The following is a 13,675-nucleotide window of genomic DNA, read 5'->3' as shown; positions in this document are numbered from 1 at the left end:
GCTCCGGGAGGGCGGGAGCCCTGGATGCCTGGGGGAGGGGTGTGGACTCCTGGGTCCGGCCCCTGCCCATCCCCATCCCCATCCCCACCCTCTCCTCCCCCGTGTCCCCCACCTGCCCTGGCTCATCCCGGCGTCCGCCACTCACCTCCTCCTCCGGGGGGCTTCGGGGGGTGCTGCCCGGCAGTCCTGAGGCCGAGATGGTCCTGGCTCCGGCCGACCGGTGACCTGGTCCCCAGGCCCTCAAGCGCCATGCCCTCAGGATGCGCCTTAGCCTCTGCCGCTGCACACCTTGGGAGAAGGAACTACCGCACAGGGCAGGTGAGCCCGGGCCCCAGCCTCCTCGCCCGGCTGGAGTGGCTGCTAAGCAGAGGCGACCCCAGCCGGGCCCCTGGAAAGAGCCAGGCTGGAAGGTGCTGCCACGGGCACCCCGCCTCCCAAACCAGCCACACACTGGACCGCTGGGGTTCCTCTGAAAACACGACTCCCGGGGGCCCTCCCCAGAGATCCCCACCCACTGGGCTGGGTACGCCGGGCTTCCTGACTATTCCTAAGTTCCCAGGTGATGCTCCTGAGCAGCTAAAACCAACAGCCCGCCCACCTATGCGGGTCACCTGGCTGGTCCTTGGCATGTTCCTGGGAGGGTGGGGCCGTGCGGAGGGTAAGGGATGGGACTGGGCCCAGGTTCAGGGAGCCCAGCCTCCAGGGGCCTCAGGCATAACCACACCCGGGCTTCTATCAATACTTCCCCTGAGGCCTGGGGGAGCGTTTCCTTAAGCCCCAAAAGCCGCAGACCGAGGACCCAAACACTTATCTCGGGCCCTAACCGGTGTGGCTCAGTGGATAGAGCGTCAGCCTGTGGACTGAAAGGTCCCAGGTTCGATTCCGGTCGAGGGCATGTACCTTGGTTGCAGACACATCCCTAATAGGAGGTGTGCAGGAGGCAGCTGATCAATATCTCTCTCTCATCGATGTTTCTAACTCTGTATCCCTTGCCCTTCCTCTCTGTAAAAAAATCAATAAAATATATATTAAAAAAAAAAAACCAAAACCCTTATCTTGGGCCACCAGGCAGCAAAGGTGTGCCACAGGGGGAGGCCAGCTATGCCGATGCCCAGAGGTACAGGATGGGCTGGGCGTAAGGACTGCGTGCTGAAGGGCTGTGATGACCTGAGATTCCCTGGAGTTTTAGGGGTGCATTAAAAGAGACTGAGGGTCCAAGTGGACCAGTAGGTGCGGGACTGATGGATGCCAGGTGCATGGCTTTCAAGGCCAGAATCCTTATTTTATTATTTTTTTAAAAATAAGTTTTTATTGTTCATATTATTACACATGTTCCTCTCCCTCCCCCCACCATTACTCTCTTCCACCAGGTTCCCACCCCACCCTCTGCCCTTTCCCCACTCCCCATTGTCCTCATCCATAGGTGCACAGTTTATGTTCAGTCTCTTCCCACGCCCCCCTCTCCCCTTTTCCCCAAGTATCAATTCACTCCCCTTCCATACCTCTGATTCTATTATATTCAACAGTTACTATTGTTCATCAGATTTTTTTTTTAATTTCCTTGGTCTTTAGATTCACTTGTTGATAGTTACATATTTGTTGTTCATAATTTTTATCTTTGTTTACTTTCTCTTCTGAAAGAACCCCCTTCAGCAGTTCATATAATTCTGGTTTGGTGTTGATGAACTCCGTTAGCTTTTTTTTATTAGTGAAGCTCTTTATCTGACCCTCGATTCTGAGTGATAGCTTTGCTGAATAGATTATCTTTGGCTGTAGGTTCTTACTATTCATCACCTTGAATATTTCTTGCCATTCCCGTCTGGCCTGCATGGTTTCTGTTGAGAAGTCAGCTGACAATCGTATAGGTGCTCCTTTATAGGTAACTACCTTCTTTGCTCTTGCTTCTTTTAATATTCTCTCTTTGTCTTTTGCTCTTGGAATTTTAATTATGATGTGTCTTGGGGTGGTCCTCTTTGGATTCCTTTTGTTTGGAGTTCTGTGCGCTTCCTGGACTTGTAAGTCTAATTCTTTCACCAGGTGGGGGAAGTTTTCTGTCACTATTTCTTTCAGTATGTTTTCGATATCTTGTTCTCTCTCATCTTCTGGGACTCCCATAATTCTGATGTTGGTTTGCTTGAAGTTGTCCCAGAGGTTTCTTACATTATCTTCAATTTTCTGGATTCTCTTGCCTTCTAGCTTCTGTGGAGGAGTGTCCTCTGGCTCTTTATGTTCCAAATCTTTGACTTGATTCTTGCAATCTTCCCTTCTGTTTTTAGGACTCTGTAAAATATTTTTTATTTCAGACAATGTATTCTTTATTTCTTGTTGATCCCTTATCATTTCTTGATGACTCCTTATTAATTCTAGTTGATCTCTTTTCATATCCTCATAGGTCTTATCCATCTTTTCTAGGAAATTCTTGAAAAACCTTATAAGTGTAGATTTGAACTCTATGTCCAGACGCTTTTTGTCCTCCATTTCTTTCGTTTGTGATCTATTTTGTTCTCAAGGCCAGAATCCTTAACTCTGTGATTACATCCACCTGCTGCCCTGTGTGTGCGGGAGGCTGGCCCCTCCCCTCCCCTCACACAGAACCACCAGCCTGGGCTCTGAACCCGCCTTCTTGCTCCTGATTCACAGTGCAACTTAAAGCAAGCTGCTCAGCCCTCTTAGCTTCCGTTTCCCTAGCTCAGTCGTTGGCAAACCGTGGCTCTCGAGCCACAGGCGGCTCTTTGGCCCCTTGAGTGTGGCTCTTCCACAAAATACCACAGCCTGGGCGAGCCTATTTTGAAGAAGTGGCGTTAGAAGGAGATTAAGTTTAAAAAATGTGGCTCTCTCTCCAAAGAAAGTTCAATCGTTGTCCTGTTGATATTTGGCTCTGTTGAACTAATGAGTTTGCCAACCACTGGGCTAGCTGTATGATGAGACACACTGGGACGGGGGATAAGACCTCTTTCACATGTTCTTTTACAGTATTTACCCCGTGCCTGCCGCAGGATGGGCCCCTGCACGGTGCCGAGACAGAGGTAAGGAGGCGGATACAGTTCCCGCCCCAGGAGGCTCCCCCTGAGCTGGGAGCTGGGGGAGAAGTGATATTGGAGAGGGAGAGGAGCTTCAGACTAACGTCCCCATCAGGCTCCAGCCGCCTCAGTAGGACTCTGTCTGTCCCACGCTCTCTGCTCAATCACTGTCTGTGTCCCTGGGCCACCTCCCCTGCCCCCCACCTGCTGGGTACCACCGTGGGCCAGGCCCCCTGCTGGAGCCACTGGGAAGAGCCCCGCTTATGTGCCCACCCCTGCCCTGTGCCCATTCCTGCCCCAGACCCACCCCTGCCCCAGGCCCACCCTGCCCCAGGCCCACCCCTGCCCTGTGCCCATTCCTGCCCCAGACCCACCCCTGCCCCAGGCCCACCCTGCCCCAGGCCCACCCCTGCCCTGTGCCCATTCCTGCCCCAGACCCACCCCTGCCCCAGGCCCACCCTGCCCCAGGCCCACCCCTGCCCCAGGCCCACCCTGCCCCAGGCCCACCCTTGCCCCGGGCCCACCCCTGCCCCAGGCCCACCCCTGCCCTAGGCCCACCCTGCCCCAGGCCCACCCCTGCCCCAGGCCCACCCCTGCCTCAGGCCCACCCTGCCCTAGGCCCACCCTGCCCCAGGCCCACCCCTGCCCCAGGCCCACCCTGCCCCAGGCCCACCCTTGCCCTGTGCCCACCCCTGCCCCAGGCCCATTCATTCAATCCTAAGTCACAAGCCTGCGTGGACACCTACTCGGCCCGCAGGCGCTGGGAGAGCCTCGCCCTCAGAGCAGCAGTGCCCCTCGGAGGACCCTTCGAGGGCAGGCTGTCTGCCGGGAGCCCTGGCCTCGATCCCGGGGCGGCCCCTCGGCCTGAGCCACCCTCCTCAGGCCATGGGATACGGCCCCTCCAGGGGCTGAGCTGCCCAGGTCCACGTTCCCTGAGAAGCGGTCAAGAGACCCCTCAGCCATGTCCCCGTGACCTCCCTCTGCCTCAGGCCCTCCCCTAAGACCTCTCCACTCATGGGCACTTCGCCCTCCCACACCCCAATCCCTCCCCTCCAGGCCCTCAGACCCCAGCTCTCCCCGTCGGCTTCAGTGGGGACAGAGGCCTTTGTTCCACTCACCACAGGCGCTTCCCGGCAGCAGGGCCACCTCCCCTCCTGGTGGAAGACGAAGGAAGTCTCTGGCTTAGGGGAGCTCCCGACGAGAACAAGGTCCCGCTAGGGGGGCGCAGCCGCTCCCGGGGCCACCAGGCTGCACCCTGAGACACAGCCCAATCCCCGCACCTCCCATCTCATCAATCCACATGTCAACTCCCCCCGCGCCCCTGCGGGAGGGCCTCAAGTCCGCAGTCGGCAAACTCAGAGCCAAATACAACAGTACAATGACTGAAACTTCTTCTGAGAGCCACATTTTTAAAACATAAACTTTTTCTAATGCCACTTCTTCAAAACAGGCTCGCCCAGGCCGGGGTATTTTGTGGAAGAGCCACACTCTCAAGGGGCTTAAGAGCCACAGTTTGCTGACCACGGCCTTAGGTGACGGGTGGAGGGAAGAGGAAGGAGCCCTCGGTCTCCTTGCTCACCCACCTTTCGCCGGCAGAGGGACCGCTGAGTCCCCTTGGCCCCTTCCGAAGCCCGGAGCTGTTCCACCCGCACCCACCGGTTCAGGCACGTCTGCAGGGCTCCCAGCTGGCGGTCAGCCAGAGGCTCCCGGTCAGCCAGGGGCTCCTGGTGCTGGGCCCGTCTTCCCTCCGCCTGCAGCCAGGCCCCGAAGCACCTGGGAGAGCCGGGAGGAAGAGCCGGCGCTGGTTGTAAAGGCCGCACCTCCTGCCAAGCGCCAGCCTCACCACCTCACCTCTCTGGGCCTCAGTCTCTCCTCTGTAAAATGGGGCTGCAGGAAGGCCTTCACATTATCGCCTCTACGTGCCTGGACGGCCCCCGCAGCCTCCTGCCTGGCTGCCCTCATCCACTCTTGGCCCCTCCAGTCAGTTCCTACTCAGTATCCAGAGTGATTAAAAAAAAAAAATATATATATATATATATATATATATATATCATTGACTTTTTACAGAGAGGAAGGGAGAGGGACAGAGAGTCAGAAACATCGATGAGAGAGAATCATCAATCAGCCACCTCTTTCACGATCCCCCCTGGGGATGTGCCCGCAACCAAGGAACATGCCCTGACTGGAATCGAACCTGGAACCTTTCAGTCCGCAGGCCGACGCTCTATCCACTGAGCCAAACCAGTTTCGGCTGGGGTGATTTTTTTTTTAAATCTCAAATCAAAACATTTGATTCCCCTGCTAAAATCTTCCAGCGGCAGCCCTTTGCTTATATGATAAAATGTCAACTCCTCCCCAAGCCTGCAAGGTACTCCCCACACCTTTCCAACTTCATCTCAAACCCCCACACACACCCTCCCAACTCAGTCCCCCCCCCCCTCGCCCCCCCGGTACAAACAGGGCTGCAACCTGTCTGCTGTTCTTGGAGGTTCCTGTGCTTTGCACATGCTGTTCCCGCCTCCTGGTGCCCTCACCTGCTCTCCCTCCTCTCAACCACTCATCCTTCACACCCCCGCTGGCCCTGGTCGAGGTCAGCTCCATCTGTTTAAATCAGCGGTTCTCCACCTTCCTAATGCTGTCGCCCTTGAAGCCAGCTCCTCATGTGGTGGTGACCCCCAACCATAACATCATTTTCGTTGCTACTTCATCACTGTAATGTTGCTACTGTTATGAATCCTAATGAAAATTTCCATGTTTTCTGATGGTCTTAGACGACCCTGCTGGCGGTTCTCATCGTGTCGCGACCCACAGGTTGAGAACCGCTGCTGTAGAGCCTGAGACCATCGGAAAACACAGATATTTACATTACGGTTCATAACAGGAAGCAACATTACAGCTATGAAGCAGAAACGAAAATAATGTTATGGTTGGGAGTCACCATAACATGAGGAACTGTGTTAAAGGGGCGAGGCATTAGGAAGATTGAGAACCACCGGTTCAAATGTTCTCACAGGAAAAACTCTCAGGCGGGTGCAATCAGCAAAACGCAGACCGAGAACAAGTATATGGTGTCTTCAGCAGGTAAATGGCAAGGAAAAGAGAGTTCAGGGGACCCACAGCTCACAAAGACCTGAATGACCTATTGGTCAATGCCAACAAGTGGACCTCATTTAGATCCCAATTCAAACAAACTGGAGCAATACGGATGCTTGTGAAACAGCGGGGAATTCGAACCCTGAGCGGATCTTTGCTGGGACTAAGGAACTGCTGTTCGTTTTCCAGGTGTGAGCATGGCCTTGCGGTCATGCTGTGTAAGAGTCCTGATCTCTCAGATATGCTACAGACACTGGTGTTAAAAATCAGGACTGTCCTGCCAAAAGCGGGACGTCTGGTCGCCCTGGTTGCCTCATGATAATGTGTGTGTGTGTGTGTTTGGGGGGGGGGGTTGTCGGAGTACATCCCAAACAAGCTTCCTCAGGAGGTGATTTCCTCGAAGCTGGGAGACACACAGGTGTATCATCCCATTTTCTTTACTTTCGTGTAAGACAAATGTCCCGTAATTTGAAAGTTAACAAGGAAAAAACCTCATAGATCCGTGTTTCTTCCCTTCACAGCACTACACCCGGGTGGTGTGCACGCACCCCCCTTGTGACCGCTAATTTCCTGTCTGCCCCCCCACCCCCACCCCCGGCCAGGGGTTCCACGTGGGACGGGTGACGACTGGCATCAGCTTTACTTATAACGGACCCCGGCTCCTGGGTGGTTTCTGGCAGGTCTCAGGCTCTCGGTCAAGGGCAGCTGCTTCCATTTCTCTCTCATCTTTGTCTCAAGACGAGGAGGAGGCAAGAACGCAAAGGGCACCTCCCAGCTGCATCCCACTGGCTGCTTCAAGGAAGGCGGCCCCCCTCCCACCGCCCCCTTCTGCCTACCTGCGGAGCCAGGCTCTCTGATGCGGGGGGACCGAGGGGGGCGCCCAGGCTGTATCTGCGGCAGGAGAGCACTGGGCCTCGGGGCACCTCCCCGTGCTCTGAGTCCTCAGCGCGGCCCTAGAGGCCTCTCCCTGGCCCTCCTCCTCCTCCTCCTCCTCCTCCTCCTCCTCCTCCTCCTGCTCCGGCCAGGCCCACTCCTCCTCCTGGAGGAAGACTGTAAAGGGAGGGGTGGGAGAGGGAGTGAGCAGAGGGGGGACTGGGGCCAGGAGGGCCGGGACACCTGGGTGGCCTCTGGCCAGTGGCTCTTCCTCTCTGGGCTTGTCCCCCTGTGAGGGAGTGATGTCTAAGGGACTGTCCAGGTCTAACGCTCAAGCTTCTGCTGGACCTGTGCCAACGTCAGTGGCACACAGATATCACGGTGTGACTTCAAGCTAGTCACTTAATTTCTCCGTGCCTCAGTCTTCCCATCAGTGAAATGGGCACAACACCTCGCCGAGGTCACCATGGGGCTCAAATGAGATCGCGTCTGGGAAGTTGCCAGAGTAGGTGCTCAGCGAACACTCGTCCACTCAGGACCCCCTGCCCTGCCCTGCATGGGGACTCAGCCCTGCCCACCTCCATCTGCTCTGCTTTCCCAGCGCCCACATCTCACCAGCCAGTCTTTGCAGGGCCTGCAGGATCTGGACCCTCCTGTCTCCTCCATCTGGTCTTGGCCCAGAACATGATGGAACTGGCTGGGCTCCTGCCTCCTCCCTCAGGCTTCCTGGGCTGAGAGTGAAGTTGCCCAGAGAGAAACTGATGCCCAGGGCCCAGGGAGGGCACACGATCCAACCTGTCCACCCCAGCCGGGGCGGACCCTGCCTGCCCCCAGGAGCACAGGGCGCTGAGCCCCCTGCTGTTCTCTCTGGGAAGTGCAGGTGTGCCTGACCACACAGGGACTTGGGGAGGGGGCTCTGCTTTTGCTTCACTCTCCTCCATACTATTTGGATTTTTCATAACAGACATGTATTAAATGGATATTATTTAAATAATTATTTTAAACACATTTTTTAAATTAAAAATTAGAACAAAAACAATACATCACAGTAGTGGAAAATTGAGGAAATGAAGAAAAAAAATAGCCAACCTAATCTGTTTCAGAGATAAGCACTATTTGCATTTTATTTTTCTGGAGGTTGGGGTGACCGTCTTAACGGTTTTTTGTTGTTGTGAATCCTCACCGGAGGATATTTTTCCATTGACTTTTAGAGTGGAAGGGAGAGACAGAAACAGAGAATAACATCGATGTGAGAGAGACACATCAATTGGTTGCCTCCCACATGTGCTCAGAGGAGCCGTGGAGGAGCCCGCAACCGAGGCGGTTACACTTGACTAAATCGAACCCGGGACCCTTCAGTCCTCGGGCTGACGCTCTATCCACTGTGCCAAATCGGCGAGGGCCATCTTAACCACTTTTAAGTGGACAGTTTAGCCGAAACCAGTTTGGCTCAGTGGTAGAGCGTCGGTCTGCGGACTGAAGGGTCCCGGGTTCGATTCTGGTCAAGGGCATGTACGTTGGTTGCGGGTACATCCCCGGTGGGGGGTGTGCAGGAGGCGGCTGGTTGATGTTTCTCTCTCATCGACGTTTCTGGCTCTCCATCTCTCTCCCTTCCTCTCTGCAAAAAAAACAATAAAATATAAAAATAAAAACAAGTGGACAGTTCAGTAGTGTTAAGTCCATTCACATTAGTATGCAACATTTTAGTTTTTTTTTTCCTTCTGGTCTTTTCTTATGCACTGTTTAGGTGCATAGAAAAAATATCCTAGATACTATTTATTCCTTTTTCTTTTTCATTTAACATTGTCATAACCATTTTTCCTACACACAGCCCTGGCTGGTGTGGTTCAGTGGATAGAGCATCGACCTGCAAACTGAAAGGTCCCAGGTTTAATTACGGTCAAGGGCATATGCCTGGGCTGCTGGCTTTGATCCCCAGTGGGGGACTTGCAGGAGGCAGCCAACCCATGATTCTCTCTCATCATGGATGATTCTCTCTCTCTCTCCCTCTTCCTTCCTTTCTGAAATCAATAAAATTTTAAAAATTCTACACACGTATCCATAAAAATCCTTGCAGGAATGGGGATCCTTGGGGAGGGGGATGGAATTTCCAACTATATTGGATATATGTTTTCAAATCAAGCATGCATGACTGTCATGATTTAGAAATAGAAATTAAAGGTATTGAAAAGAAAAATAAAGGAAAAGAGAGTGGTGAGGAAAATATTAAATCTTCATCGCATGCTGCATGGTTGCCAGTCATCATGCAGTTAAATGAGAATTGTCTCACGCGCTGGGCTCTGAGGCCGTTTCAAAGCTTTCACAAGGATAAACAACGCTGAGATGGACATCTGTCTGCACAAATCCTTGTCCACGTCTGCCGGTTGTATTCTCATTCTCTCGTTGGGAGAGGAACTCGGGGACGGGGAGGGGGGCTACCAGCACTGCCCGGCCACTCTGACCCACCCAGGGTGTCCTCCCCCCCAATTACCTGCTTCTCTGGGTGGGGTCCACCACCGGCTTCCTTCCCGAGGGACCTGGGGGCTGGCCTCCCCCAGAGGGTGGGGACCCTGGGCCAGCCTGGATGTGGGGTTGCCCTTGTGTCTGCTGCCGAGCCAGGTTTCTCCACTGGATTGGGGGGGAAGAGGGACATTGGCTGCAGCCTCCAATGGGCTCTGAGAGGGAGCACCAGGCAGGGGCAGGGGCCTAATGCTTCTATCAGACTCCACAGCCTATGCGCTAACCACTAGACAGCCCTGCCTCCTTGGAAATGCATGAATGAACGGAGAGAGGGAGCCCCGGGGCAGGGCTCTCCTTGGGAGACTGAACTTGGGGCTGGGTCCCCCCACAGCACCCCTTTCCCAAGGAGGGAAGACACAGGGGCGCCCTCCCTGGCCTGGCCTGCAGACCACTAGGGAAACACAGTACTCTGACAGTGTGGGGTAGAGGGCGAGCTGGGTGCTGGGCAGAGAGCCGAGCCCCTTTGTTCAAGTAACCTCACCAACAGCCCTGAGGCTTATGGTCAATTATCGTCCCATTTTAGAGATAGAAGACCAAGGCACAGAGAGGTTAGGAAACTTGCCCATAGTCACACAGACAAAAAATGAGAAAGAAAAAGAAAGAAAGAAAGAAAGAAAGAATGAAAGAAGAAAGAAAGAAAAAGAGAAAGTCACGAAGAGAGACAGGGAGGGAGGGAGGGAGGGAGGGAGGGAGGGAGGGAGGGAGGGGGAGGGAGGGGGAGGGAGGGAGGGAGGGAGGAAGAAAAAAAGAAAGGAAGGAAGGAAGGAAGGAAGGAAGGAAGGAAGGAAGGAAGGAAGGAAGAAAGACAGCAGTGGAGGCAGGCTATTAGCGGAGGCACAGCTGGTTCAGGCGTGGGGGTCCCTCGGAAGGTAGAAGCCGAGCCCGGAAGAGCCTCCTCCCGCACACACCGGCTTTTCATCCCCTCCCCTCCACCCAGCCCCGAAGTCCCCAAACCTTTTGGAAGCTCTGGGCCAGCAGGGCGCTCCTGCGGCAGCCGCACGCCACCTCCAGGCGGGCCTTCCGGAGTCGCAGTGCCCAGCGCGGAGCCTGCGGACCCCCGGGCAGCAGCCGCCAGCCGCCCAGGGCCACCGCCTGCCGCCTCCGCACCAGGCGCTGCCACGCCCCGAACCATCTGGACAGCAGCTGCCGGCTGGGGATGGACAGGCTGGTCAGGGGTGGGCCCCAGCCCCAGGGCCAGCAGAAAGGGCTTCCCCCATTGATGGCTTGGAAATCTCAGACAAGAACCCTCTGGAGGCGGGAGAATGGCCCGCAGTGACAAATCCCAGGAGCTGCTGTCCGCCCTTCTCTGGGGGCCCGGAGGCCCCTGCCCTCCCCAGCAGGGACAGTGTGGAAGTCCCTCTCCCTAAGTCCCGTGTGGCTCTGCCATCAGGGCCAACTGCTATGAGGCCCCAGTGTCCGTTCGCCCAGGCAGAAGGGAAAGGAGCTGTCCCAGCCCAGCTGTGGCCTCACCGGGCCCTCTCCGCCCTCTCCGACTCCAGGTTCACAGGATTTCCAGCTTTGTTCTTGGAAAACAAAGCACAAGGCAGCTCTCAGGCCGGAAGCAAACGGGACAGACACCCCTGCCCAGCCTGCCCCAAGGCCTCCCTTTCTGATGAATGGCCCCTTGGAGCCCCCCAAAATCCTGCTCCCACACTGCTCTGGCCTCTACCTGCAGGCACCAGTGGCTGGGCCGAGGCCCGCATAGGAAGCGGCCTCTCTTCCTCCCCCCGCAGCCCTGCTCCCTGGGGACCTTCTCCCCTCCTTCCTGCCCTGGGAGGGCACCCCAGACTGCCCCGGAGAACATGGGGACCACAGTCTGGCCTCTCTGCTGCCCACCTCTTGAGGGAGCAGAGGGTCCCCCGTCTGTCCCCTGCTGCAAGCAGGCCTCTTTCCTCGCCTTGGGGGGTAGGCAGGGAGGACCCCCTGCACGGGGTCAAGGAAGCCCCCAGCCAGCACCTCCAAAGCGGTCTGCGGTGGGGACGCGGGCTGGCTGAAGGCCTGAAAGCCGGGGAGCCCAGCCTGGATCCCCGGGGTCTCTGGGGGACCCCCGGCTCCCCTGAGATCTCGGGGGAGTATTTTTCTCTGGTCACAGAGAGCGAGAACAGGCTGGGGGCCAGCAGGGCGGGCCTGGCCACCGCTGGTCCAGGGCTCCAGCCGGAAGGTGGCAGCCTGGGGTGGGGCCCGAGCCGGGCTCTTGGTGGGGACAGCCAGGTCGTCCAGGGTGAGGGGCTCCCCCGTGAACCTGGAGGTCCAGGTGCCCAGGCCACCCCAGGATGTGGGGCCTGGCCGTGTGTGCCCGTCAGTGGGGGCACAGCGCAGGGTGGGCCTGAAGCGTGGGCAGGGCACGTCTGTGGCCAGAAGCCAGGACGGCTTCAGGATGGAGGGTGGTTGAGCCTGTGGCCCTGGGGGCTGGGGGCCTCCCCGGGGCACTCGGTGAGGCCAGAAGCTTTCCTGGGGCTCCGACCCGGGGTGGGGGCTGCGGAGACTCCCACACCCGGCCGGGGCGGCCTCCCGGGCGCTCAGGTTGCTCTGCTGGACGGCGGACACCCGCACCCCCCACAGGGGGAGGGCTCCCAGCGGCTGGAGGTTGCTCTGCTGCTGGAACCTTGAGTTGACCAGCCGGCCGGTCGTGTCCTTCAGGGCAGGGCCCAGGCGGGGCCTAGGGCTGGCCAGGTTGGTCTGGACGTGGCAGGGCTCCTGGCGAAGGGCTGCCCTCGGCGAGGGGGTGGTGGCAGGCTCTCCTCTCTCAGCCGGGCCCCTGGGCACCCACGGGCCACGTCCACTACCCAGGACAACACCCAGGCTCTTTGGATGTCTCCATTGCTCTAAAGAGAGTAGAGACAGTCATGCCCTGGGCGGGCCATGCAGTGTTCAGGGCTTGGGTGGGACAGGTGTGGGGGCGTCAGGCCTGAGAGCTGGGAGGGACAGGGTCCCAGGGAGGAGACAGCCGGGACTGCAGAGGTGCCAGCTCTGCAGACAACGGGCAGTGCCTGGGCGTCTCAGTGACATGATCTGACCGTGCCTGGCTGATTGGAGCAGGGACGGGGCAGGGTCAGAGGCACGGAGGGCAGAGGGAGACTGGGGGACAAGAGGCTGTTGAGGGGAAGACAACCAGGTCTGGGGAGGCAGGGAAGGTGGAGAGAAGACAGATTCAGAGCCGCTGTGGAGGCTTAGAGGAGCGAAGCAAAGGGAAGAGGGAAGAACAACCCCTGATTTCCAGCTTGAGCCAAGAAGTGATGGGGGTGGGGGGAGCAGACACAGCTGAAGGTGAAAGCAAGACCCAGCATATCAAGCAGCTGAAGGCTGCTCTGGGGATCCTGGGGTGGGGCTCAGAGCCCTCCTTCCGACTGCCCCCAGCCCTCACGGCCTGGCGCTGGTGCGAAGCCTGGGAAGGCAGGCGAGTATATTGTGGGCCATAAAAGTGTGCAGAGCAGAAACCGGTTTGGCTCAGAGTGTCAGCCTGTGGACTGAAAGGTTCCAGGTTCGATTCCGGTTGAGGGCATGTACATTGGTTGCGAGCACATCCCCAGTAGGGGGTGTGCAGGAGGCAGCTGATCGATGTTTCTCTCTCCTCGATATTTCTAACTCTCTATCTCTCTCCCTTCCTCTTTGTAAAAAATCAATTAAAAAAAATATATATATATTTTAAAAACTGTGTAGCTAGGAGCCTCAGAGAGGCTGAGCCACTTGCTCACAGTCACACAGCCAGAACAGAGAAACTGGCATGGGAGTCAGAATCTGAACTTGTCCTTGGGCGGCTCCCACCCGTGGCAGCAGGGCTCTGTGGCCTCAGGGAGCCCCAGGCACCTGAACTCGGACGTTTCCCAGCCCACCCGCCCCTGGCACCCACCTACCTGTGGGAGCCCCTTTCAGCCAGGGAACAGCCAGGCCTACTCCGTCCACCCTCCTCCTGACCCCCCTCCCCACCTCCCTGACCCTCCCTCGGGCCCCAGGCAGGGAAGGCCGCGTCCTGGCCCTGCGGGCCCCATCCGGCTAATCCCGGGAACTGTGGAGGCTCCGGGCCGGCCGGTCTGGGAAAGGAGCTCTGGGCCACGACCCTGTGCCTGCCACCTCCCAACCCAGACCCCAAGCCTCTTGCCTGGCCTCCGGGGGGTCCCAGGCCGGGGGGACACATTCTCCTTCTGGCTGGCGGCGGGTCTCAGCTCCAT

General features: G+C 57.2%; 1 protein-coding gene across 1 annotated transcript; it reads right to left on the bottom strand.

The window, feature by feature from the left end:
• Nucleotides 1-3,759: 3,759 nt before the first annotated feature.
• Nucleotides 3,760-13,675, bottom strand: LOC123651078 (uncharacterized protein C1orf167-like). The gene is made up of 9 exons (XM_045570495.1): nt 13,606-13,675; nt 11,343-12,331; nt 10,977-11,029; nt 10,461-10,656; nt 9,478-9,614; nt 7,145-7,163; nt 6,950-7,086; nt 4,139-4,793; nt 3,760-3,952 (listed from the first exon to the last, which is right to left on the bottom strand). The coding sequence occupies exons 1-8, from the start codon at nt 13,673-13,675 to the stop codon at nt 4,520-4,522; spliced, it is 1,875 nt and encodes a 624-aa protein (XP_045426451.1). The 3' UTR covers nt 3,760-3,952; nt 4,139-4,519.

Source organism: Pipistrellus kuhlii, unplaced genomic scaffold (assembly GCF_014108245.1).
Source record: "Pipistrellus kuhlii isolate mPipKuh1 unplaced genomic scaffold, mPipKuh1.p scaffold_m20_p_34, whole genome shotgun sequence".
Classification (NCBI taxonomy): Eukaryota; Metazoa; Chordata; class Mammalia; order Chiroptera; family Vespertilionidae; genus Pipistrellus; species Pipistrellus kuhlii.
Note: the sequence above shows the minus strand (reverse complement) of the source record. Positions and strands in the feature narration are given on the sequence as shown.